Raw genomic sequence first — 26,740 nt, forward strand, 5'->3', positions numbered from 1 at the left:
AGCAATGTTTGGATGAGGTTTCTCCAAGCAATGAAATTGCATTGTTTTGCCCTTTAAAAATAGCCACACATTGCAAAAGTAATGAAAAAATTTGTTAGCAATTTCATAAAGAAGTTTTCATTCCTGTCCTTTATTATTTTTTTCCCTTCTTTTTGCTCTTTAATGAAGTGAACATGAAACCAGTGCTCTATGTTTCAAGAAGAGTTTCAATTAATGGAAATACACATGTATGAGTATTGACCAAAGGTGAGCGGCTTTTGGTGTAATGAACGAGGATAAAAATGGTCAACTACAAGATAATATCTGGCCTAGTCTCCTTTGTCACATTTCAGTACGTAAACAAAAAATCGTCAAGCCCTCGTGGAAATTTGATGCAAAACTGAGTCAAGCAGCACTGAACATGAGGGGAATTCCAAACACTTGTTGACGTGACCAGCAGTACACCATGAAGGAGCTCTACCTAGCACATAGGGGGAAGATGTTAGAGAGGAGAAGGGGGGAGGAGAACAACTGCTACGGGCTGATGCGATCTGGGGTGAAGGTCCGCTCGTGAGATAGTGAAAAAAAAAAGTCACAGGGCAGCCAGGGATTGGCTCCCAGCTGGGTATTGTGAGGAGGAAGCTAGTTGACAGTCACTAGTCTTTCTCCCCAATAAACTACACTGGTTTTGGTTTGAGAGATTTCACACAAATTGCACTGTGGCTGTTTTTTGGACAAACACTAAAAAAGCAAAAACAACAACAATTTGTTCTTGTTATTTTGAAGAGTGCTGACCTTTAAATCATATACATGTAAGTCTTGGAATGAGGCTAGTCCTTGTATTTTCATTAATTTTCAGAGGTACATTGTATTTTACCGTTGACGGTTCAGTAGACTTGTACATACTGTACAACGTATATATCATGCAGGATCAGCACTTGGACTGCCTGTGTATGGGCCGTGGGGGGGGGGGGGGGAATATTTGACTGTTTACTACAACATTCTTTCGCTAGATTGAATACCAACACCATAAAAGGAGATGGCTTGGCATACATCTGTCTTGTCAGATGGCAAAATGAAAACAATACATTACTTTCTGGGAAGACAAATAACTTAAAATGCTTGAGGTATGAGGCAACCCATACTGATCGGACTTGCTTTATTTTGCACATGGGAGTTTTGTAATTCATTCTTTAATCTGTGGGTGCTTCCATCTGGTGATCTGAGAAATCTGCAAGTCATTTCCCTCTTTTGCGCTCTTGCGTTAACAACCCCGGAGTCCGATCAGAAGCAATTCGCATCCATCAGTCGTTGCTAGGTAGAACAAGGTCCAAAAAGCTTTCCAGCTGCCAAGAAAAGTCTTTTGCAGTCAAGGCTGAGCATACAATTTGGATTCCTCCACCAAACTCTCATTAAGGTTGAAAGTGTGCTGAATGCCTAGACTAGACATCTTTCCACACAGAGACAGCAAAGCAGTTAGAGAACCCTAGATATGGGCCTCTACATTACCCTATGACTAATGGCTACTACTCAAAACCCTCTTGTTTTGCTCCTACTCTAATCCTACCCCCCCCCCCAAAAAAAAAAAAAAAAGTTTTCTCCCCTGAACATTCTCAATTTCACATCAATTCTGACAAATTCATTTCACGCAACATGAGAGACACGCTGCTTTTCTTGATCTCTCGGGATCAGATGGCAGTCGAAGACGAGGGCTTAACCAATAAAATTCAGGGGTAAAATTTTACAATTTCCTGCATAATGCCTGAGAAAGAAGACAACTGAAATGTCACACATATAATCATAACCTGAAGCATGCTCTGAGCTACTGTGACACTGACAGCCAAACAGCCTTTGATGTACTGGTGTTTGTTATAAATGAGCTATCAACATTTGATTATATTAGTATGTTTGATGACTTTCACAACCAATCCCAGGAGTGTGATATATTTTTAGGAAGAAATTTTTTAAAGCATAATTATCTCTTAAAATAACAAAACAAAACAAAACAAATTGATCTGAGGGTGATCAGCAGTGATTACATAGGTCTATATTAGAGTTATTACTTGTATGACTCACTGCTTGTGGTATAAAATACTGTTATCAGGGAATAATTTTCCTGGTATCGCATAGCAATTTGCTATGCATTTTGGTACGACAGCTGTACAAAACGTAATTTGCATAGCAGTTTCATTGAATAGACTTGTACATTTGTATACCATTTTGTTGAAAATGTATGTCCATCGACAAAAATTGCTATTCAATTTCGAGAAGGAAAATTATTCCCTGGTTATGTTACCACGCTTCTGTAAATCATTTAGGGGTAAAAAGAGTGAAGGGAAATCCTCCATCCAGATCCCACAGGACTGTCTGGCTTGAGGACATGCTTGTCACCTTACGGTGCATCATTCACTAGCTAAACCGCTCCATGAATGACCGATAATCTCGTCCAAATCGCATCAATCGGATCTGGCCAGAAACGGAGCGCCGCGACTACACAACAGCCATCATCGCTTCCTGTATTGGGTCATTCTCGTTGCGGGAAATCACAGGAAGTCGCACATTTGATATCTGATGCATTCAGACACGATGGGGGGGGGGGGATGGTATAATAGAAGATCTGGGTGAGAGGACATACAAGTGAATCTGCATAATTTGGTAACAAGGATTTGTGGTATACCGTATGGCTATCCAAGACTCTGCTGTGAGCTGTTGCTGGCACAAGATATGGATCACGTGTAAAATCCAGTGCTCAAGGGGCTTCAGAGGCTCACCATTTCTCCTTCATACTGCAGATTGTCTCAAATGAATAGGCATCTCTTTGAAACAGTAATTCAGAGATTGCACCCTGTCCAAATATGACCTCATTATTATACATGTAGTTAACACACTCATCCCTACCCACCCCCCCCCCCACACACACACACACAAACCATCAAATGGATAAAATCTCACGGTGAGTTTGAAATCAAGAATCAATGCCCACTGTTAATATGCACTGCTACATAGTTAAAAAAGGGCAAAAGAAGTCTCCTAAATAACAGATACGCCTCATATTTTGTTGCAACTTTACATTTATGAAAGCAACAACTCACAAAAATATTGTCATTGATAACAGTGCTGTGAAATGGCTGTGAAATTGTCCCATTATGAAAAAGGCATAATATTCATTCTTCATTATGTGGCTGTGAGTCTTAATCAAAACCCTTCCTTCACAGAAAAGAGCGCTCCCTAGAATTTCCACGTCAGCATAACATGGACGATGTCACGAACAGTGTAGGAACACTATCATATCACGTATTGGTACCTAGTATGTGATTGTCATGGCAACCAAGCTTCTGTGCTTTAAGATAACCTTATGCTTACCAGTGATATCAATCAATTCAACCACATCTTGTAGACAAATTCTACAATACTTGTAAAGGCAGCTGTCAGATAGGTAGCGCCTTATCATCCAAACACAACCGAAGCACTGCGGCAAAGATAACATTTCGAGGAGTGGCTTTGGATGTCACATACAGTGGAACACTGTCCTACAGAATAAACCAATTGAATCTCCTCCAATTCTCCAAAATCTAAGAACAAAATCTGTACTTACACCACCCCCCCCCCCCATTCTGCAATCCCTATAGCCATTGTAAAGGAGCTGCCACACTCCCATACAACAAAACATGTTGTAAAACTTACCTATCAAAAATCACATTGTATGTTTACCCGAATATGTCACACAAAAGGCTGAAACATGTATGAGAACTGCTCAATGCCTCAAACACAGGCATTCACTGTGCTCAAAAAATACTTTGAGGTAAATAAATAAGCCTGAAAAAGTGCCTGCAACAAGTTTTGGCAAAAAAACAATAGAAAACAAAAGGTTGAAAAAACAATAAAATACATAAGAAATTAACAAAACAATAAAAAACAAAAGAAATTAATTTCAATTGAGCTATTTTTTTACACAAAAATTGTTTGATGTGTCTTGAGGAATTCTGACACAAAAATCTAGCAATCCTCCAGTTTTTTTAATGGAGTTATAGGTGAAAATATAATTTCATGCACAAATTTGCATAATTAATTCATTAAAAATATAAAGGCAATATTTTTCTATTGTATGACGACGTAATCTTGTAGTTGACATCCAGCTCTATCTTCAGGCAAAATTTCGCGGCGATCACGCGATCGGCGGCCGAGATCTGAAGGGGGGGTCAAATTGACCCCCCCCTCAGTAAAAACTTGGTCTCAAATAGCCCAGTTAGAATAGGGTTAAAAGGAGAGCAAATACTGGGGCCCCTCTTGCATTTCAAAAAAACATGGCCTCCTCAGATCTCTAAAGAGATTTGCATTTTCTCACCGTGCTGAGGCCCTCTTTAGCGCTAAAAGGGCGGTCTTCCCAAATAGCACATCCCTTGACTGGGAGCTTGGGTGGCACATGACATGTATGAGAGCAGTTTGGGCATAGCTCCATGTGCTGACAGACCCCACCACAAAGGGGGCGTGGACCAGTGGCTATTATGACAGCATCAGCTGCTGAATGTATTTTAGACACCCCTCTGCACCACTTGATGCTCAACCACACACATTTTCTCAGTCACGGCCTTACCAAACTTTAGGGTACATAGTCAACATTCTCTTTTCAAACGCCTTTTCCTTTCTCTGTGTGTTTCATCAAAGCTTTTCCTATAAACTAGAATAAATATTCATTCAAAAAAAAAAAATACATAAACCTGTGACTGAAAGCAATTTATAGATAAGATACAGTTTTATACAATTTGTATCTATGAATGGGTTGGTGTCATGTCATTTGATGTTGCTGAATATGACATTGTGCTTCATCCAAGGTAATTCACTTTCGTCTGCTTTTGACAGTTGCAAATACTTTCATTTCAATCATAGATAGCCCTTAGTATTAAGTGAAGTCTCAAATAAAGTGTGTCTACACATTTTGGATGACAGCATTTATTGTCCCCCAGGGAGTTTCACTGCAATATTACAGCATCATTGCTTAACTACCCATTTTTATCAGGTTTACATTACTATTAAAGTCCCTTGCTTACTTATCATGTAGCACCCAAAAGTCGCTTTAATAGTGATGACAGGCGAGGGATTCTAAGGGTTGAGGAGTGTGAGGCATTAATGCAAGAGTGCGCCATGGGAGAGAGGTGCTCTTAAGCTCAAAAACTCGGGTGTCAAATTACCGCTCGTGAAGGAAAGGCGGTAGAATCTCATCAATTGCGGGGGTTTGAGAGGAGAATCGGACGGCGGCACGTAACTCACGCAATCGGGGAAAGCCGCCTCCTTGGAGCTGTCCCCAAGGAGGTGCTAAAAGCTACTCTGCGGCAAAAGGATCATTTGACATTCCAGGGGGTGTGAAGTGAGAGTGCAAGGGAATGCTCTCACATTTGTAGACACGACCACGCCAAAATCTAGTAACTACTACATTACTTCACTTTCTTGGCATAACAAGAGATGTGAAGAGAGTATTTGAGATGTGTTCATACAAACGAAACTCTGATAAATGTAGCGTTTCTTCAAGGCCGGTCCAATTAAGCATGTTACTAGCAATGAAATGACAGTTTCAAGAATGTTCGTTCATATTTCAATAACGGCAATATGAGTCGAACACTTACTCCAGTGCAAGACTAGTTTGGTGAGGGAGAAGTGTGAAGCAAGAGTTCCAATCATCCAAAGGCGTGAGATGGTGGTATGAAGGAAGTTCATGCATATTTGATCAACATCAACATGAATTTAACTACACCATCGCAAGGTTGGTTTAAGCATGATCACAGACATGAAATGAGTTTCAGGAATGTTGACACATTTTGTAACAAAGACCCACATGAACCTAACCCCTAGAAACACTGTCTGACAGAATTTAGCTGTGGAATTATTATGTTTTAATATTGCATGAAGCACTCATATGGAGCAAGTAAGAGCTAACAGTGTATCCCAATAACAAAATTCTACATGGCTGTACAACAGCAAAAATTACTTGAAACATTTCTGCCACTGTCTTTGTCACAGTTCCAATGTCACAACTGATGATTATCCTTTCTGCAATCAAGTCAGTATATCACATTAATAAGAAGCTTTAACACAAATTTGAGATCTCTCCGCGCATTTATCTTTAGCCTGCTCCATCGTCTTGACACAATTTCATTGATGAAGTAGTCCGACACACAAACAGATCGGACATCCCGCCCCTTGTGGTTCATCCCAGGAGACTACCGTAAAAGTGGACATTTTCGGTCATTCTGCGCAACAAGATACTAGAGCGAAAATAAAAGCATCCAATATTTTTTTTTTTTTGCTTGTTATGTAAAAAACTATTAAAGTTTTGATTCCACGAAATCACAAACACAAGAAATTCATTTTACCCCGGCCGAGCACGTAAAATTACTGCCGTGCAATTTCCACTTTTGCACTAAAGAATAATCCACCACATCATGCCTTGTAAATCTAAAATAAAGAAAAAAGTGATGTAACGAATGATAGAGAAAGAAAATAAAAGAAGAATATGGAAAGAAATTATTTTCTGGTTAGAACAAGGTCATGTGATTTCTCACCAGTCACAATCTCCTCTCCCTCCGAGTCTAGGTCTGGTCCCACAAACATGCTCTCATTGATGTGCTGGGAGAGTTCCAGGCCCTCGTCGCTGAGGATGGACCCGACGCTGGTGTCGTGGAGGACGTCGCCATCTGAGCTCGTATCGCCTTGCGACAGAAAATAACCGCACACAGGAAAATGGTTTTCATTGAGAATAATGTAAAGTACCAGTATACAGAAACATGTGAGAGTACAAGTGGGTATTAAATCATAGTTTTTCCACCACACTTCTACAAATATTAGGGAACTTTAGATTTTCACAACAGAGACGTTCAGAAGTATTAAAAAAAAAAAAGAAAGAAAAGAACGTTTTCAGCATGCCCACAACTGCTTATAAAAATCGACCTTGCATCATCTGAGTTTGCACGGTCGGTTCTGGGCTATGTTTGCATCCACTCAATTCACAATGCACAGAGCAACTTGATGCTACGATCACATGGGAGTGCCATTTTACTTTGTATAGGCCGTGTTCCTAGCGTAATCTAAAGTTCCTTTGCAACACAACACAGGGAGAGAGGAAAGCCAACGCAATCGTCAGCTAAATGTCCGCGTCACAAATCTAAAGCTCCTTATTAATACTGCACTTTGGAACATTACAGATATCTTCATTTGATCTCAAAGGGGTTCCCTTTAAGTAAAACAGATTTGTACCACTCAGTCACTGTTCATGTTGACTTCAATGAATGGGGTAAGAGAACACACACAACAGTGAAAGATTCCTTCGGGTCTCACAGTGACATTCTTCACAGTCAAATTACTGCAGATTTGTCAGAACTTAAACAATGATAGGGTTGTAGTTGCTACATTATTGATCCCTCAAAAAAAAAATCATTTTGACATCACTTCCCACATATACCACTGAGAGAATATAGTGCCATTCAATTTCTGCATGTGGCTGCTACCAATATTTATTATTAACATTCTATGAGCAACAAAAATCAAATCCTGCAACTTTCATTTCTAAGCTCTAATTCTACCAGACTGTTTCTGTCACTTAACTCTGTTAAACAAAGATTATATCACTTTTGAAAATCAGTATTTGCATATTTTCACCATGCATGCTCATGCCACTTACCTCCAACTGCTCCCCTGGGGCGCTCTGCCCGCGGGGAGGAGGGTCTCCCGTCGCCCCGTCGGTCCATATCCAGGGCCTGGCGGGATGGCCCCTGCCGGGAGTGTGGCCCCATGCGGCGGTTGATGGCATTCTCCGTTTCCATGGCAGCCTGGACCACGGTGGTTAACACTCGGAGAAGATGGTTGTTGGTGTGCTGTAAGTTGTTCCTGTTAGTTGCAATTGGCAAATGGGGGGTTTTAAAGGGGGAAAAAATGAAAAAAAGAGAAGAAGTTTTTGTGTTAATAATTCAGTGAACTCCTTTCTCAGCATGACATGAGATCAGGTTGAAAGTAGCATCTCAAATACTCACAAGAACTGAACAGTAAAAACGGTCTAGTGTGGTTCTCGTAGGAAGAGCTGATTATGGGGAAAAACTTGCCAAGTTTTGCTCTGCACAGTTTATAATTCAATACATGTTTGTACCTACGCATTTCTCCTTCATGCTGACAAGCAAAATCAAAACACAAACTAGTTTTGTTTGCTGCCCCTGTGATTCACTTACAAAACTGTAGTACACAGCAAACCTGGAACCCAGTTCCCATCGCATTGCATTTTAACACAAACCATGTAAGCATCAACGACACAACATATTAGATAATTGTCATGTGACGCTTGAAAAATTACTCCTCTGCCATTAAATATCAAATGTCAGATACTGAAATGCGAAAATATGCTTTAATGGCATCTGAGGTTTGGTACCCTCCTTATTAACAAGTATGACTGTGTATTACAAGCAACATTTTTTTTTCCCCCAAGTACCTAATTCTACCCCAGTACACTCTACTGGCTCTATAACGCTACAGCTGAATAAAAGACACACATCATGATCATCATGTGACTCGAACAATTTACGTAAACACGAGTAAAATTCAGAGGCCAAATACACTATATGGGCTGCTAATGATTTCTTGTGCGCCTAGAGCCGACATCATTAGGTCCCATTAGTTTACAAGTTCATTAAAGGGAAGATAAACCCCAAGAACAATGTGGATTGAGTGAAAGCAGCAACATTAGTAGAACACATCAGTGAAAGTTTGAAGAAAATCGGACAATCGATGCAAAAGTTATGAATTTTTAAAGTTTTGGTGTTGGAACTGCTGGACGAGGAGACTACTAGAGGTTATGACGTATGAGTGGACAACAATACGAAGAAAATATAAAGAAAATTCTACAAAAATCAATTTTTCATGAAAATTACAAATTCCATCAACTTGATATTGACATATGTTAGGGGTAGCAATTATTCCCCCTGCTTTCTGAAAGAGGTTGGTCCATTGCTCTTTCACAATTCTAGAAAAGTGAAGTTTTGTTGAATTTCCTTTATATTTTCTTTGTATTGTTGTCCACTCATACGTCATATCCTCTAGTAGTCTCCTCATCCAGCGGTTTCAACACCAAAACTTTAAAAATTCATAACTTTTGCATCGATTGTCCGATTTTCCTCAAACTTTCACTGATGTGTTCTACTAATGTTGCTGCTTTCACTCAATCCACATTGCTTTTTGGGTTTACCTTCCCTTTAATGCTTTTAGTGAAGGTGCTTTGATTCAATAGTTTCAAACCCTTTAATATCCTTCTTTTAAAAAAATGAAATATGATAAACTTTAAAGGTCGATGACAGCTACAGGCTGTATTGTGGTTCATAAAGGGTTTTATTTGTTTGTTGTTGGCTGGTTTTTTGGTTGTTGTTTTGTGGTGGTTTTTTTTTTTTTTTTTTTTTTTGGGGGGGGGGTCTTGTTTTTGTTTTATGGGGGGGGGGGGGGGTTGCAATCTTTGATATATCCAGAATATGCCTGAAGAGAAATGTGCCATGAATCATCTCTTTGAAGCCTTTCACATTTAATCATTCAGCATAATTCCTCTTGTCATTCATTTTGACTTTACTTCACAAAGGTAGTTTACTAAAAAATCCCTGGTTTGAATCTAGTCCACAGTCTACAGAACAAGCGTGAAGTAGGCTTAACTTAAACATGTGCATGTCAGCATTAAATTACATGTAGTACCCATTATTAGCTGTCTGCTGGTATTATATACTCAAAATATCACTCACACTTTAATGCAACTGAAATCGACATAAATGATGGACTAGTAGAATTAAACTACTAATTTCTGACCACAAGTTCCATTAAGGTGTTTTCTGTTTACAACATGAACGCTCAATTTCCAATTTGTAGTTGGATATTAAAAGCAATAAAAATCAGATCAGTTCAAACACTGACTGTTCCTAACTGAGAACAAGCAAACAACAGCAGCTGATTGATGATAATTTAAGCACAAAAGGAGATCAGACGGTGCAAAAGTTGCACTTTACATACAACCATCACTGAGTCAATCTGATGTGGATCTTTTGCGAGGGACCGCAAACGCGTGACCTCACTGAATAATGAACACACTTTGCACACTGTTCGGCTGCAGGCAGGTGCTCCGGTCAACTTCTATGGTCGAAGACACCTTTTCATCTAGTGTCTATGCTTTTGTTTTATTAGCAAGTGTGCTTCTACATACTAGGTAATATATTGAGCTAAATCAGGAGTTGCACTTGCAGGCTATGCTCAATAGCCTCAGCAGTGGTGGAGCTTTGTGAGGCGTGTTTACACTACAGCAAGCAGTCATGAAAGCATGGTTTTGGTGATGAAATGTACCATGACAGAATTACAATGTATGTATTGCCAAATTAATTAATTGTTAATACAGTTCGACCTCGATTATCCGGTCATGTCGGGACCGGCGCTCATCCGGATAAGCGAATTGGCCGGATATGGGAGACACAATGTTAATGTATATAGCTACCGTCCAAGCTGCCATCCCAGTGCACTGGCAGCTAGGCAGGTAGCGTACCCCGCAACAGTGGTGTAATCTATGCTAGCCTGCGCAAAATTGTAGTCCCTTCTTCACAAAAATAAAGTACATCACTTTATGTGAAAATCATACATGTTTTACCTCATTAGATATTGAGAAACCTATCATGCACATCTTACGAAATTAGTGAAATAGATCCATGAAAGTCACTGTTTTTTTCTCAATTTTTGGATGAAAAAAAAAAGTCCTTCACTGTGTGAACGCGTCCGGATAATAGAGATTTCCAGATGGAGGCCAGATAATTGATGCCGAACTGTACTACACAATCTTTCTTACAGATAATAATAAAGTTTCCATTCTTTGTGGGGATATTTTCTTTACCATCACTTGCAAAAGACTACAAGATGCGTATTCATGTCTATTTGTAACATACTCGTAGATGTCAGATGACTTCATTCATAAACCCTTTGTGTGCTTTAAGTGCTGATTGGCACAGTGAACCCCATAGGGTTGTACACACTGTCCAAAGCCACTGGCACAAAAAGGATTACAAAGGATCTCTGTTGTATCTGTATATGTCCCGCTGCAACAAAAGGATCCAAAAGTCGGGGAGGACAATTTTCTGAAAATGACATGTCATTATTCCCTTACTCTTCCACATTAATGTCATATATATCATAACTCATAAAAGTACTCGGTTGCGGAGATATCAATGATTTTATTAGCGCATGTTGAGTGGTTTTAATAGGAAATCAGCATTTCGAGAAAACTGCCTACAAAGTTTTCCTTCCGACACTGTCAGGATCAAGGGGAAGCAAGACAGTTTTCACCATTTGACAATAGAAGGTACACTCCTAGCAACCTCTGCGATGTTCATTCAAGCTTAGCGCCAGAGGTCTACTCACGACCAATCAATAACCAGGATGCCACGCACTGACCAATGAGATCACTCCCTCGTTGCTAGGAGCAGAGTCTAGCTGCGGCGCTAAATCCAAATCTTCGGACACGTTTCTGTTCCATTGAAAGTCGGAAAATCATGGCCCAGAAAAACGCTATTTTCTTGCCTTTCCTATGGTCATTAGCTTCAAAATTTCGGCAGATGATATAAGATACATTAGACAAAAAAATTATGTCAAAAACAGAAATCCGAACGTTTCGACGGATTTTGATGACCTGACTTCAAACTCGATTTTCTCGGCTCACCCGTCAGCGACTTTACGATCCTTTTGTTGTAGCAGGTCACATATTTCTGTATGCTTTTCACAAGACAACAAAGTTTTATCATGTAATTATATTACATAGGTTTACAGTTTCTTTAAAAAAAATCTTGCATACTCTAGATACAATGTATACTATAACTTTTTTAACATAACTTTTGTTTAGAAGGCAGTTTCTCCTTTTTGGGTGAAAAAAAAGGCACACTAGTTACCATATATATTAAACATACAAGTTGGCACATTTGACAATGCGTGTGTCCACGAATCTGTAATCTTAAATTTCCACACTGACCTTTCGGCCCCCAGCCTGTCCAAGTCCGCTCTGAGCATGGCCAGCAGAGTGCGCCCTTCCTCATTCTCCCGCTCCAGACGACCAATCACAGCCTCCCGTTCCTCGGCCCTCTGGAGCAAGCTGGCATTCTCCTCTCTCAGCTGTTTGGGGGCAGGGAGATGCAAAAGAAACGATTGAATAAATACTTTAATACTCGGGGAAACAGGTATACTGGTAGCTCTTCTAAAGTCAAACAATGGAGGAGCACAGTGGAAAGAGCTACCATTCTAAATCTACAAACTGTATGACTCACATAAAGCACAGTCGTCATACAAGAATGAGTCACAGCAAACTGAAAGCCTATATATATGTACATAGACCGCAGTATTACTTTTTGAACATTCAAATGCACTGACTATATTTAGGTATATTTTCAGCCAAATATTCAATTTTTCAAAACAAAAAACCCACATAGTTTCACAATGATTTGTATAAACGGCACCTATAATGAATCACCTTTGATCTACAATAAAAGAATGTTGGAATACTGTAAAAAGCTTTCTAAAGAGGGACTTGTAGGTATAATACAAACTTGAAGATATTATGGGCAATGGATCCAGGTAACATTCACTGTTGTACAGGATTCTGAGTGTTCAAAATTCCACTAGTGACATTTCATTTACTGTAAGCTACTGTAGAACTGTGACTGAAAAGCGCATTAATGCATCAAAGTCAAGAGAATCTCATGTACCACATTACTATGTTATATTTCATCCAGTCATTATATCATATACTTCAGAGTGACTGACAACACAACATCACATAAACTAATGACTTTAATGATTTGCTATTTCTTCTAATACACTGCTTACTAATACTGCAACCAGTTACTATAGCACTTTGCAGAAAAAATTGATACCAGGCGAATTCCGCCATTACCACACAATTTCCTGTCCAATAAGTGCTACATGGCCAGACAGTGAAAACATGTCTGCCATAAAAACCAAAATAGCAAAACAAAAAAAAAAACCAATAGGAATACGCTCCACAGAAACTAATTGAAAATGTACCATCGTGATATTCTAAACAGGGCACACGCCCAAGTTTGTGCTTGTGTTTTGAACACCATAGGGGGCACCGAGTGGGGGGAAAACCACTGGCTGCTACATTGTATGATACAGTGTATGCATAAACACTCTCTCCTCTCATTTATTTCATACACAGCCAAGGCCCTGCAAAATGGATGCCAAATACTGGCATGGAGTCAAATAAAAAAAAGTGGGCTAATACTGCAGTCACAAAAAAAAAACAAAAAAAAATTTACATTACACACAGAAAAATCAAAAATAAACTACGAATAAAACTGTACATGGGACCATATTATATCAATCTCAGTGCTGGCAGTAGGACTATATTTCTTTTAGTCGTTTTCTCAAGACTGCACTGACATGACTCTGTGTTTGTTACAGAACCCTCTATTGGTACACACAATTACAAGGTTGAGTTCCTAGCAGACTACACACAATGCACATTGTACAGCTGTGTGCTAGACTGGAGCAATAATGTCAACAGAGACCACATATTCACGGTGCAATATACTGATTGATATGCACCTGCTCTGATGAGAATTCCATGATGGCAAAGATCAACTCATTATGCTATTTCAATCTAATTTCTTACACGTAAACATGTCTAAATTCTGGATTCTTTTTAATATGACATTGATCTTTATTCGAGCTGCTTAACCTGAACTCATCAAGTCAAGTAATAGTGCAATCCGTGCAACTGTAGAAAAAGAAGAGTGCGGGGAGGGCATTTCACGAAGCATTTTTCCGACAAATTTGTCAGACAAATTTGCTCTCAGCCAATCAGATGCAAGGATTTCAGTAGCTTATAACAGTTTTTCAGACAAAATATCTGACAAAACACTTCATGAAATGTCCCCCCCCCCCCCGACCAACTGCTCTCTACAGGCATTAGAGGGCAAAAGTTTCTGCACTAGGAATTCACACAAATGCTCCCTAACATTTTGAAAGTCAATTTTAAAAGCAAATCTTGAGTTAATACAGTATATACCAAAATAAACTTTGCGTTAATCAACATTAACGTTTCATTAACGCAAGCGCTTTCACCTGAATCGTTAGTAACGCAAAGTAACGATCGGGAAAATTAACGTTTGTAGTAACGATGAGTAACGATGAGTAACGATGAGTAACGATCCGTATCGCAAATTAACGATGTTTCGTTAAAATTAACGATAGGTAACGCAAGAACTCACGCGAGATTTTGGTTTTGTAACGAGACCTGGTGAAAGGACGACGTAGCCCCTGCCGAGTGTAGCGATTTAGCGTAGTCTTTTCGCGAATCGAATCACGATTTCGCGCATTGTTAATTTGCGACCGGCGTCACCAAAAACGCACGCCGGGCCGCCAAAAAAGCCGGATGTTTGCCTTGAGTTTTGAAAATGAACAGCGGTAACTATCGGCTCCGTAAGCTGCTAGAATAAATGTCAGATGTTTGCCCTTAATTTTGGAAATGAATAACGGCAATATTCGACTCCGTATTATACAAAAATAAACGTCGGATGTTTGCTTATACTTTTGGAAATGAATAATGGTAAGATTCAGCTCCGTACGGTGCTGAAATTAATGTCAGATATTTGATTTTGCGTTCGGAAATGAATAAGGATGAAATACGGCTCCGGAAGATGCTGAAATAAATGTCGAATGTTTGCTTTGACGGTCGAATATAAATGATAATGATATTCAACTACGTACGATGATAGAATAAATGCCGGAAATTTACCTTTACGTTCGGAAATGAATAAGGATAAAATACGGCTCCGGAAGATGCTGAAATAAATGTCGAATGTTTGCTTTGACGGTCGAATATAAATGATAATGATATTCAACTACGTACGATGATAGAATAAATGCCGGAAATTTACCTTTACGTTCGAAAGGAAATAACAATAATATTCAGCTCCGGAAGATGCTAAAGTAAATGTCGAATTATCCCTTTGGCGTTCGGAAATGAATAACAATAATAATCAACTTCGTACAACGATGAGATAAATGTTGGATATTTGCTATTACTTTCGGAAGTGAATAGCAACAACATTCGGCTCCAGAAGATGCTGAAATAATTGTCAGATAATTGTTTTTACGCTCGGAAGTGAATAACAGTAATATTTTGCTCCATACGATGCTAAATAACTGTCGGATGTTTGCTTTTATGTTCGAAAGTAAATAGCAATAACGATCAGCTCCGGAAGATGCTAAAATAAATGTTGAATGTTTGCTTTGGCGTTCGGAAATGAATAACAATAGTATTCAACTCAGTACGATGATGAAATAATTGCTGGATGTTCGCTTTTACGTTCGAAAGTAAATGGCAATAACATTCAGCTCCGGAAGATACTAAAATATATGTCGAATGATCCCTTTGACGTTCGGAAATGAATAACAATGATATTCAGCTCCGTATACAAATACGACGATGAAATGCCGAATGTTCGCTTTTACGTTCGAAAGTAAATAGTGCTCAATAACATTCGGCTTCGGAAGATGCCAAAATAAATGTCAGATGATTGCTTGAACGTTCGGAAGTGAAAAGCAGTATCGACATTCTGCTCCATAATTAAGATGCTAAAAAAAATATCAGACATTTGCTATTTAACATTTCGAAATGAATAACAATAACATTCAGTTGCGTTTGATGTTAAAGTAAATGTCGGATGTCTGCCTTGACGTTTGAATGTGAAAAACAGTATAACATTCGGCTCCGTGCGATGCTGAAATATGTCAGATGATTCATTTCACTTTCGAAAGTGGACAGCAGTGACATTCGGCTCCTTCGATCATAAAATGAATGTCGGGTGTTTGCTTTTGAATTTGGAGATGAATAACGGTAATATTCAGCCCAGTCAGAATTGACCCACGTGACGCATAATTTTGGAAAATCTGCGGGATATTCGTTATTTCATTTTGCTTTGTTCAAACTATACACCAGTATAGCTTTTCGAGTGTGATCTTAATGCGAATGAATGTTCTATGGACTTTAAGTTTATAATGCGAAAGAGGGTAACTAAACAACAATTAATGAAATTGATAACGCCAAACAATAGGAAATTTTAGAGTGCAAGAAAAATAAGACGTCCCGGAAGTACGCCAGACATCATAATTGTTTTTTTTTGTTCCTTTCTAGCTCCACAGCATCACCTAGGAAAATCGATTTGACCAAGAACAAAAGCGCGTCCCTCTTTTCTTCCTGGACAATTACCCCGGACCCTTCCCCTGGCCCTAATCCTAACCATAACCCAAACTCCTCACCCTAAACCTAACCCTAATCTTTACTCTAACCTTACCATTAACCAGTATTCGGGGGAGGGGGGGGGGGGGGTAATTGCCCTCTGGGGTTAATTGCCCGGATTAGGTTGCAACACAACAACAAAAACCTCTTCCCTAGCCCTACACCTTCCCGATCTCAGTGTGTTGTCAGGTGAAACGACATGTTCAAATACAAGAATAAAACAACAGTAGGTATTGATTGAAACTCGACACCCATTCATGCCAGCCAGGCCAGGCTGAAATGTAACTTCAAAGCACATTCCGACAGCTGGCTGGCAAAACCACATGGCAAAGGAATTTGCGCGCGCGTGTGGATTGCTCAATAAAATTGGAGGGCCTGAGAGCGGAAAACAAGGGTGATTACTGAGTAGTCTGAGTTATCAAAAGCAGACCTTTCGAACAATTGCAAACGTCATGATACTATTTTGTCTTCCTTTTGGACTGAAGAAAAAATCACAAAGACGAGTTGAGTACACGTTGTATCACAATTTTTTACATAGCCATGCAAAACGATTACTACACTCAAGTCTTGACAAGAAGAATCAATATTCCAAGACAAATACAAAGCAGCCTCGGGTACTGACGGTGACAAGAAACGCCACGCATTCACGATGCATGTTGGGGAGCAACAGAGAGGTGGGAAGAGACTCTTCCCGCCTCCCTGGGAGCAACATGGAGTTGGCAGGGAGGGGTGATCCTGGAGTTTGTGAGAACTTCCCGATACTCCGTGACAACAGGGAGGTGGAAGAGAGACACTCCACCTCCCTGGTGACAACACGATTGTGACGATCTCAAAGCATGGACCCTACCACGCCCAGCAAATCTGCGTGCTATTTCTCAAAATTTGAAGGAACTTTGTCTCTGATCTGTTGAGTTGTTTTTGCTGAATATCAGGAGCTTTTCATGCCTGACGTTCAAATGGATGGTTGCCAAAAATTTCATAATCTATAAATCTGTCAGTAATTTATTTTAGGCTGTTGATGCTGCCGTAAAAACATTAGAAATTTCATAGGAACTAGTCAGGATAAAGACAAAAAAAAAAATCTCCGCACAAAACAAATACAAGTATTTTTATTGTCATTGCTAGTCAAATTTGTGTTATACAGATATGATTAAAGCAATAGGTATAGTATTAACTATTGTATTACAAGTAGTAACACTTTCATGGTAAGTTTGACGTTTTAAACGGCTATATTAAGTTAACAAAAATCGCAGGAGATTTTTTTTTTTAAAGGAGTGCAACCATTTCTAAACGTGAAGGCATGTTTCATGAAAGGGGAAAAAAGAATCAACGTTTGTAATCCTGGGTCTTCGACTTGAGCTATCTTTAATTAAACATTCCTTCTCTGTTCATCTCCAAGACCCCAGACTGTTCATGACCTCCGAGAATGCGCCAGTACGCGCGGTTTCTTCTGTTGATTGGTCTCTCTCTCTCTCCACCCCTCCCCATTCCCCACTCTGGCACCTTGGCATCGTGGGATTTTTCATGTTTCTGGGTAAACTTTCATGTGAAGCGTGCCTATCAAGTCACCACTTGACTCACCTGCTGGCAGTGTAATAATGCGAGCAGAAAGTGGTAGACATGTTCTTCTGCTGCAGCTACTTTTACTGCCGAAATACTCGGCTTTGTCACCACACACTACCACCAGTTATTCGGCGAGACACACGTTGTGACTTTGTGTATTGGAATATAAATGGACTTTTGCACCTTCCTGAATTGAGTAAGTGTCTGACAGTTGTTGAAATCGTGACATCGCTAACGTTAGACAGTCGGCGTTAGTTTTAGGCTTGCGTATGCGTGATTTCATGGGTTCAATGTTCGATGGAATATGCTGGCTGTGGGGAAAAATGTGGCTTCGAAATTTTTGCTTGCCCGATTCCATTGACTGCGCCCATGAGTACAAATTTGACGACCATGACAACACGACATTGCCAGGGGAGTTCTGCTCAACTACAAAATCTTTTCGGCATTTGATATCGCTATTTAAATGCCTTCCGCCGGCAGGAATTGTCCGTAGTAAATATTACGAACGACAGTTACTTAACCGAGGCATCTCCGAGTCTCGCAATTTCCGAGATTTCTTGCCAGTCCACATGACAAGTCCGCTAACGCAAGATCTAAAAATTAACGCACAGTAACGATCTGTAACGCACAGTAACGATCTGTAACGATCTGTAACGATCATTCACGCACGGTGATCGTTAATTTTGTAACGCAGAAAGATTAACGCAGTAACGATCGGCGCTTGCGTTACACGTAAATTTAACGCAAAGTTTCTTTTGGTATATACTGTAGATAGCCATGATTTCTGACACCATAACAATAGGTCCAGCATAGGTGCTTAGGTAGCAGATATCTTTAAATGTATTAATTTGCAAGAGAACAGATATTAGAACAAAGTACAATGTAGATTTTTTTTTTTCAATGCTTGACGGATTATTGTCTTTTTCATGGCATTTGCTTTGCTAACAATTGAGACAGGTGAAACTTACATGTAACAGGTGCAATTATACAGAATGTAGTTTGACAAGAGTCTGTATATGCTTCACTATATGCAATTTTCTGTGAATGCCTCTGCGGGTGGTACTGGTTGCTGCATTAAAAACATTTAACTGGCAAGGATAACAAAATGATCATCAACAGTGCATTCTTTCCATCTGGACCGCTGCTCAACCTCGCCGCATCGCAATGGATGGCGTACCACATTCATTATTCACGCATGGCTGGAACAACTTCGCGTCCTCTCATCAACAATGCCATTTCATCACTGCCAAACACATGGATGCGCAGAGCAGAAATTGATGCTCGCGTGTATAGCAAAGAAAAGTGCTCACTAATATAATCACATTTTATTCATACAGTATACTGAAAAGGTTATAATGCCTAACAAACAGAAAGCTATTATTAGCGGTATACATATCCAGGACAGCATAGCAACCACAACTAATAAATGAAATGCAAACTTTAGTATTGTATGGTTGACTAGCTTGTATCCAGGGTAGATACAAGGTCGTCAAATGAAAAATACATGTGTACGAACATGTGTAATTTTCAATAAAGTGCAAACTGGCCTTTCAAATCTCACGGAATGAATTTCCATAAAATTTGAAAACATTACTGTAAACTTCGGTATTTTTGTGCAATGAATTTTTTGCACAGAGCAGCTCCAAAACAAATTCACATGAATAGGTTCTTGAATTTGTGCTCCCCAATCAAGCACCCATTCAAAATGTGCAGAGAAAAGAAGATATTTATGCAAGTTTTAGAATTCGCACTCACCAAAAGTAGCACAAAAACTAATGTTCCACAAAAATTTCTGCATAATTTACAGTACTATCAAACTCACATGGGTGGAAGGGGACGAGCGACATCATACATTTCCAAAGTGAACATATCTCTCACAGTTCATTCTCTTGGCAATTTAAAGACAATTGCACAAAATCTGATGCTATCAAAACCTAGCCAGCATATTCTGTAATTCAATCCAACATTATGCATAAAATGTTGCAGTAAAAGGGCTTGTCTGAAAACAATTATCAGAAGGACCTATAACTGTGAAACATACTCACAGGACTACCAGTATCCATCCTCAATTCAAATCCAGCAGAGCTTTACCCACATTTCAACCGAACATGTTCGCGTGTATACACACATAATGAGCATGGCCAAAGCACGTTGGGCGTTTGAACAAACACAGGGGTACAGGGCTACACAAACAGGAGAAAAACCCAATGGAGTGTAGGAGCTACTCCAAGATTTGTTTTAAATCAGTCATGATAACTCAACACATCGCGGGCACGTTGATCTGAATTTGATTTGTTTGCAGGTCTTAAAACCATCACAGTGACGCAGTTCGGCACAGCAGTGATGCAAAGGTCAAAGATCAAAGTGCAGTAACAACGCTTCATTGCATTCCTCGCACATTGGGCAATGACATTGAATTCCAGCATGTTGTAAAGCATAGCAACAATCTACATTCTTAAAATTGCAAGTTTGACTCTGTGCTAAAGTCCAATAAGATACAGCTCTCTAATAATAGGATCACCTATTTTGGTATCACAGTCCATTGTGATACATTATGTTTGAGACGGGAAAGCGTGGTAATGCATAATACTATCGAATTTTATTATACACCATATATTTGGGGGCAATTTAATTTCACTAGTCAACTGATATTTAAAATTTGCACAGCATACCAAAATATTCCATCCTTTTTAGTTTAAGCACAAAAGCACTGTATGTTCTCTCCCAAGGTGAGAAATAGCGTCACATGGAACTCAATCTGATTCTTGATGAAGGGGACAATATACTACAACTATATATCTCTGATTCTGTTGCCATGGTTCTTAATCATAAATCCAACCACTCAATAAGTGGCAAATTGTCTTACAAGTCCCCATCGAAACATATCTGGCATATGTAACACAATGCACGTATAAGTACAATTGTAGAGGTATATGCACATTAAATGTCTGGTATCAATGTACATGGTCAAGCTCGAGGATTAGCATTGCCACGGAGCAGATGTTTCCAATGGTGGTGCACATTATAGTGACCTACTGCAGAAAAAAAAAATGAAGAAATGAGTAGAATAGGACGATCTTGGAAAGAAGATAACCACTTGAGATCTTTCTATCATACCTCAAAGTCAACAGTAATATAATACAAATTTATGTTTTGAAATGCCTTCATTCCACTCAGAATCTTCGGGCAGATGTATTTCTCTGATAACACTGCATAAAAGTCACAACATTTGAATCCTATACCAACTGGATATTTGTCGTGTTCAATGAATTGATGTTAGAATGAATTTAAGCTGCATATATCTTTAACAAATGGTTTGATAATCTTTGGGGATTCCCCCTCCCTTCTCTGTGAACGATTCAAATGCTTTTATTGGTGGAAATGTGTCTTGATAATTTGTAAACTATATATCATAAGATTATAAAATAAATAATGAATATATGGATCATCAATTACATGTATATGTAATGACTGTGTCCTCACTTGTTAAGATAAAATGAATGGAGCTCCTTTAACAAAAATAATCATGACAATAAGACAAAATTATCCCAAACCTAATTAAATAGAATTCTCCACACAGTATTCCTAAATCTTAGAACTAGAATTCAAAGACAATTCAATTCCAAGTTCAACAATTTGGATGAGAGCCTCATTTTCAAGGACATATGACTCAGGATACATTTGTACATACAAAGCAATTCTGCTTTAAAAACTAAATTTCTGTCCATCTCTCTATCTGTATCTCTCTCTATATATATCTATTTATCTATCTTTCTATCTATCTATATCCGTCTCTGCATTAATATAGTTGCAAATGTATCTTCACCTACTGTCACAAAATGGTTTAATGAGGTATATCTATCATAATATGTGGACAGAGAGTCATCAAAGCAAGCCACCTTACTCTCCAATGATAACAATCACAACAGAATGCTTACCGCTCAAAAACAAAAGTGCTTATATTTGAATAATCCACTTAAAATTCCCACGGATGCAGAGTAAATGGCACGCACTGAAACACAACTACAGCTGGAAAAGAAGCTTCCTCCCTGTGTGTACGGCTCTGGTCAATAATCCAAGATAATCTCCAATCGAGGGAAAACTTCAAGTCCTGATCGTTCGGTACGAAGGACCTTGGCTTCTTAGGCTCAATCACAACAAATCTCACACATGTGACTTTTGCCCCCAATATATGAAGAGCACAAATCCACTCACGGTATCCTGCTTCGAAGAACAAGCGTTCGGCTTGAAACAGTCAATGTGGCAAGAAAAACCCACGCACGGCAAGAAAATCGATCACCCCGTGTGCGCACAAGGGGGAAAAAAAATTTACTACGACTGTTCAATTTCAGTTTCTTCTCTTGCACACTTTCACATGGATTGAACAGACATACTACACACACACATACACACACACAGTCCGGAGGTATACACACACAGTGGGGTGGGTTGTGCAGGAGACAGGCCCTCAAACACACAGGGCCTGCGGAGGTCCATTTTAATAACAGGAAACGACACACACACACACTAGTGACTCCTTTCCAAGCTCTCCACACATACACACTGTACAAGCTCTAACCAACCCACTCTCACTTTGTAACAGCCGGGGGCAGCATCGAGCGTGTTTTCAGTCTGCGCCGTTCTGTCCGGCATTATCACAGGGTACGCACGCATCATGCCTGGTTAACGGCATTTGTCATGAGGAAGGAAATATGTGCAAATTTGGCACGACAGACAAACTCGTGAGTCTGTTTCTCATTTTCCGTTCACTATTAAAGGGGCAATACCATTTAATATTCCTCATACAATTCTTGGCAATACATTAGAAGAAATAAAAAATATTGGTCAATGTCGTCAACACTGGTATGCATTGTAAATAGGTTTAAGACACTAAATGCAGTCAAAGCTAGGATATATTTCTCTTTTTTAGTCAAGAAAGCATTACCATAATTAACACATCCTGGACCACGCTAAAATCCAATGACTCTCAATACAAACAATAATGTACAAACACACAAAGATACCCAGGCACACAAATACACACAGACAGATATACACAGCAGACACATGTTTTTATAGATGACAGAGAGATAGATACAATAGTATACAAAGAAAAATAGATAGATAGATAGATAGATATTAGATAGATAGATAGATAGATAAATAGATAGATAGATAGAAATCACAGATGATATGTAACACAGATACTTATACACATATTCACACAAACACACACATACACACACACTCACTGAAGTCCCATAGTACAAGCACCCCCTGTGTGTACAAAGGGCCATAAGGTACAGGATGGCAGACAATTACTCCAAACAGCTGGCTCATTCATTCCTCATTCTAGAGGAAACTGAGTTCGTCAGCGACAACGTAGTCGTGGTGTTGGTTAGGACCAGGGTCTTTTCAACCTGCCATTATGTCCCCCTCCCCCTACATACTTTTCTCTGTCTAGCCTTTCTTCCCTCTCTCCCCTTTCCTATTAACCTTTTCCCAGTTCCACTTTCAATGTGACATCACATCACACAGCTTTTGACTGCAAGAACTTTATCTCTGTACTTAGAAATTCTGAATATATGAGCTTGCATTCTCAGATTTACTATTCTGAACATACAGCTGTATATTGTAATATGAGTTTGTATCACTGGTTATTTTGATCCGTAACTCAAATTCTAGAAGCACTTAAGCTGTCTTTGTTTTTGTTTTGATTTTTTTTTTTCATCTGCAAATGTTAGCAAGGGGCTTTAAGACTACGAGGATATTGATGTTTTCATGAACAGACTGGTTTGAAGAAGCTACAGTACCACTGAATTTTCTCTCCCTCTTTCTCCTCCTCTTCTACTTCTTCTTCCTTTCCCTTTTTCCTTTTTCTCTTTCCTCTTTCTCATCCTCATATCTATCCGTCCTCCTCCTCTTTCTCCTCCTCCTCCTCCTCTTCTCAATCATCATCACAATTATCATCCCCTGACACCAGAAAACGGGCAAAGGATACATCCAGTATACCCTTCATGATATGACCCATGTGACTAGCAACAGACAGTCAGCAAATGGTATCAACAAGGCACTCTGTGCCATACGAAGAAGAAAGTGAAGAAGAAGGGGGAAGAAGAGGGGGAGGAGGAGGAGGAGGAGGAGGAGGAGGAGGAGGAGGAGGAGAAGAAGAAGAAGAAGAATCACTTTCATCCTTCAGGATCCTCTTTTTCTCTCCCTTTTCTCTATCTCCTCTCCCTTCTCCCTCTTCCTTTCATTTTAACTGCAATTTTTTTTCTCAATCTTTTTCTCTGGCCTCTTCATTTCCTTGTAAAGATAAATTACATTTGGGAAATACTGGACTAGTATTTGGTGCTATTATTGTCCAGGCCGTCATGCTAGACTTTGTTCACATAATACCCATACATATGAACAACCCTGCAGCTCAAAATAATGTATACCAATCTTCATTGATATGCTGACACTCCATCTAGGGAGATGTGCCTTGGTTAAAATATTAAATCATTCAACAATGAAAATGCAGAAAAAAGAGTGGCATATATACATCGTCAAATCATTTTTGTTGGCTTCATCTTCACTTTTCCAACGGCCACAGTTCCTCTCACGTCAAAAAAGTCACGCTTTGATCGACATGTCAGAGCTATTTGTACGCACCACTGAAAAGGCATTCAATTCACTCCGGTTTCTGAATAGGAGGAAGGCACAATCGAGTGCACAAATTGCTCCAGATACAAACTTAATCGACATCACAGCAAAGAAGAGGTTTCCCAATCATTTTTTTTTTATTGAGCTGTTGACTTGTAGCAGCTTTATATTAATAGCTCTACATGTTTTGTGATTGGCACATTTATACCCTTTCTGATGCAAACTTGGCATAATGTTTGTAACTCATATTTTATCATTAGCGTAGTATACAAGAATGCATCATTTTGTATGGTGCTCACAAAAAGTCAAACCATCTCCATGTACTGCCGGTATCAAACTTTACATGGCAAGAATTGACAACTCTGTAATTATCTCTCTCCCTCTATCTGTCTCTCTCTCTCTCTCTCTCTCCTTCTCTTTCTGTCTCTCCCCCTCCCCCTCCCCCCCCCCTCCCTCTTTTTTCTACCACAGTAACTTATTACTCTGAAGAGTTACATGAGAAACATTTCTGGTACACTACTGTACTTGTACACTGTAGATCAGTTTCAGGTCACTTCTAGGTCAATTCGGGGTTAATTCAGGCCAATTTGAGGTCAAAGGCACAGTATTGCAAATCACAGAGATACAGATACGTATACTTTACCAGATCAGGGTAGATCAAAATGAGAGCTTGAAGGGACAGGCACAAAATAATGGTAAATTAACATTGCAGAACTCTCCCTGGCCTATCAAGACAATTTTCTTCACGTTAGCACAAAGATGTCTAAATTTTGGAAGAGTAAAATAATCATGATCTAATGATGATATAAAAGTTTTAGACGATCACAATAAGACCATGATATACACTTATAACTGATGCTGCATGATTTACAGATGCATGGAATACCCCTGTGGTTAACAAACTACACTCTAGAAGTGAAACAATAAGCAAGAGTAGGCATTTCCCTCACATGCACAGACCAGTTTGAAAGAAAAGCTGAGAGAAAAAGCTCAGATGAAGTTTGTGTAAGTTAGCCAAGTTTGATGAGGGCAGTAACATTGAAAGCAGTAAAAGCCTGCTGGCTCATTCACAGTGTACAGTGTGTCACAATGCACAACTTCCTGTGTACGCTACACACACAGCGTCCCCTCGGCCACATCAAAGACTTTGTATATCCTGCCCTGTAAAACAGAAAACTACAGTGAAGCATGGCTTTACGCACACCACGCAAACCTGCAGCTACCGACAACCGTGGCCAGAGGAAGTACCTCGTTGACTTCCTCTGCACGGCTCGACCTCTCGACCCGTGCCCGCCATTTGTTGTGACGGGAGATGCCAATTTGCAGAGCGTGGTTTAGTCACTGGGATGCTCATTAGGGCAATTACTACCCCATCGTGACGGCGTCTTGGAATGGTCGTCGGAGTCCCATTAAGAAAACAGCTTGACTGGTTCAGTCATCATGTTTCAGCAGCTTGTCACATCAACGGTTAATCATTCTAACACTGATCACTGAGTACCAGCTTCAACTTTCAAACTCTCTAGAGAGGGTGACATGCTTGGCGGCTTCCCGTCATCCCCTGCTACAGACATCACATTTAAAAGTTGTCATTGACCAACCCAACACCATGAAGAAGCTTCAGGGTTCCCAGCATTTCAAGAAAACAAAATTCCCTGATTTATCCCTGATTTTTCCCTGATGAAGCCTCAAAATTCCATGATAATTACTTCAAAGAGGCTACACTAAAAACCACCACAGCCAGTCATCCAATGGATGTTGTTTTGATAAAAGATATGCAACAAAATATAACGATTTGATCTTCTTTAATCATTTTTATCATTTTTATCAAATTCCCTGACTTTTCCCTGACTGGAAAGAAGTAAAATTTTCCCTGATTTCCCTGATAGGCTGGGTACCCTGAGCTTACTACATTTCAAAGAATTACACAGATTATGCACCGACCTCACACATTCTCATAATTCGACATATGTCCAGCATTCACATTTGTTTTGATTGAAGGATAACTGCAACCATATAATCATATTTATCAGAATCCAACAGGGTACTTCAGTGATTGTGCAATCTGAGCAACTTCAATCACTCATACCAATATTGTATTTTTTATACTATGTCTCGTACATAATAAATGTACAAGGCAAGGAATAGCATTTGATTAGATACCACACCTGTCTTTCCATGTCTTTCATTTTCTACTTTCTCTTCTCCTAAAAAAAAAAAAAATATATAAAGAAAGCCTAAGGAGGC

At 39.4% G+C, this 26,740-nt stretch overlaps 1 protein-coding gene across 1 annotated transcript in view; it reads right to left on the reverse strand.

Annotated features, from left to right (window-relative positions):
- LOC140243502 (uncharacterized) overlaps positions 1–26,740 on the reverse strand; it is a 154,484-nt gene that overhangs the window by 55,291 nt on the left and 72,453 nt on the right. Inside the window, exons 19-21 of the mRNA XM_072323172.1 lie at positions 11,999–12,138; positions 7,652–7,857; positions 6,537–6,683 (exon numbers count right to left, since the gene is read on the reverse strand). Coding sequence (XP_072179273.1) covers positions 6,537–6,683; positions 7,652–7,857; positions 11,999–12,138 — 493 coding nt within the window. The remainder of the gene's footprint in view (positions 1–6,536; positions 6,684–7,651; positions 7,858–11,998; positions 12,139–26,740) is intronic.

Source organism: Diadema setosum, chromosome 20 (genome assembly GCF_964275005.1).
Source record: "Diadema setosum chromosome 20, eeDiaSeto1, whole genome shotgun sequence".
Classification (NCBI taxonomy): domain Eukaryota; kingdom Metazoa; phylum Echinodermata; class Echinoidea; order Diadematoida; family Diadematidae; genus Diadema; species Diadema setosum.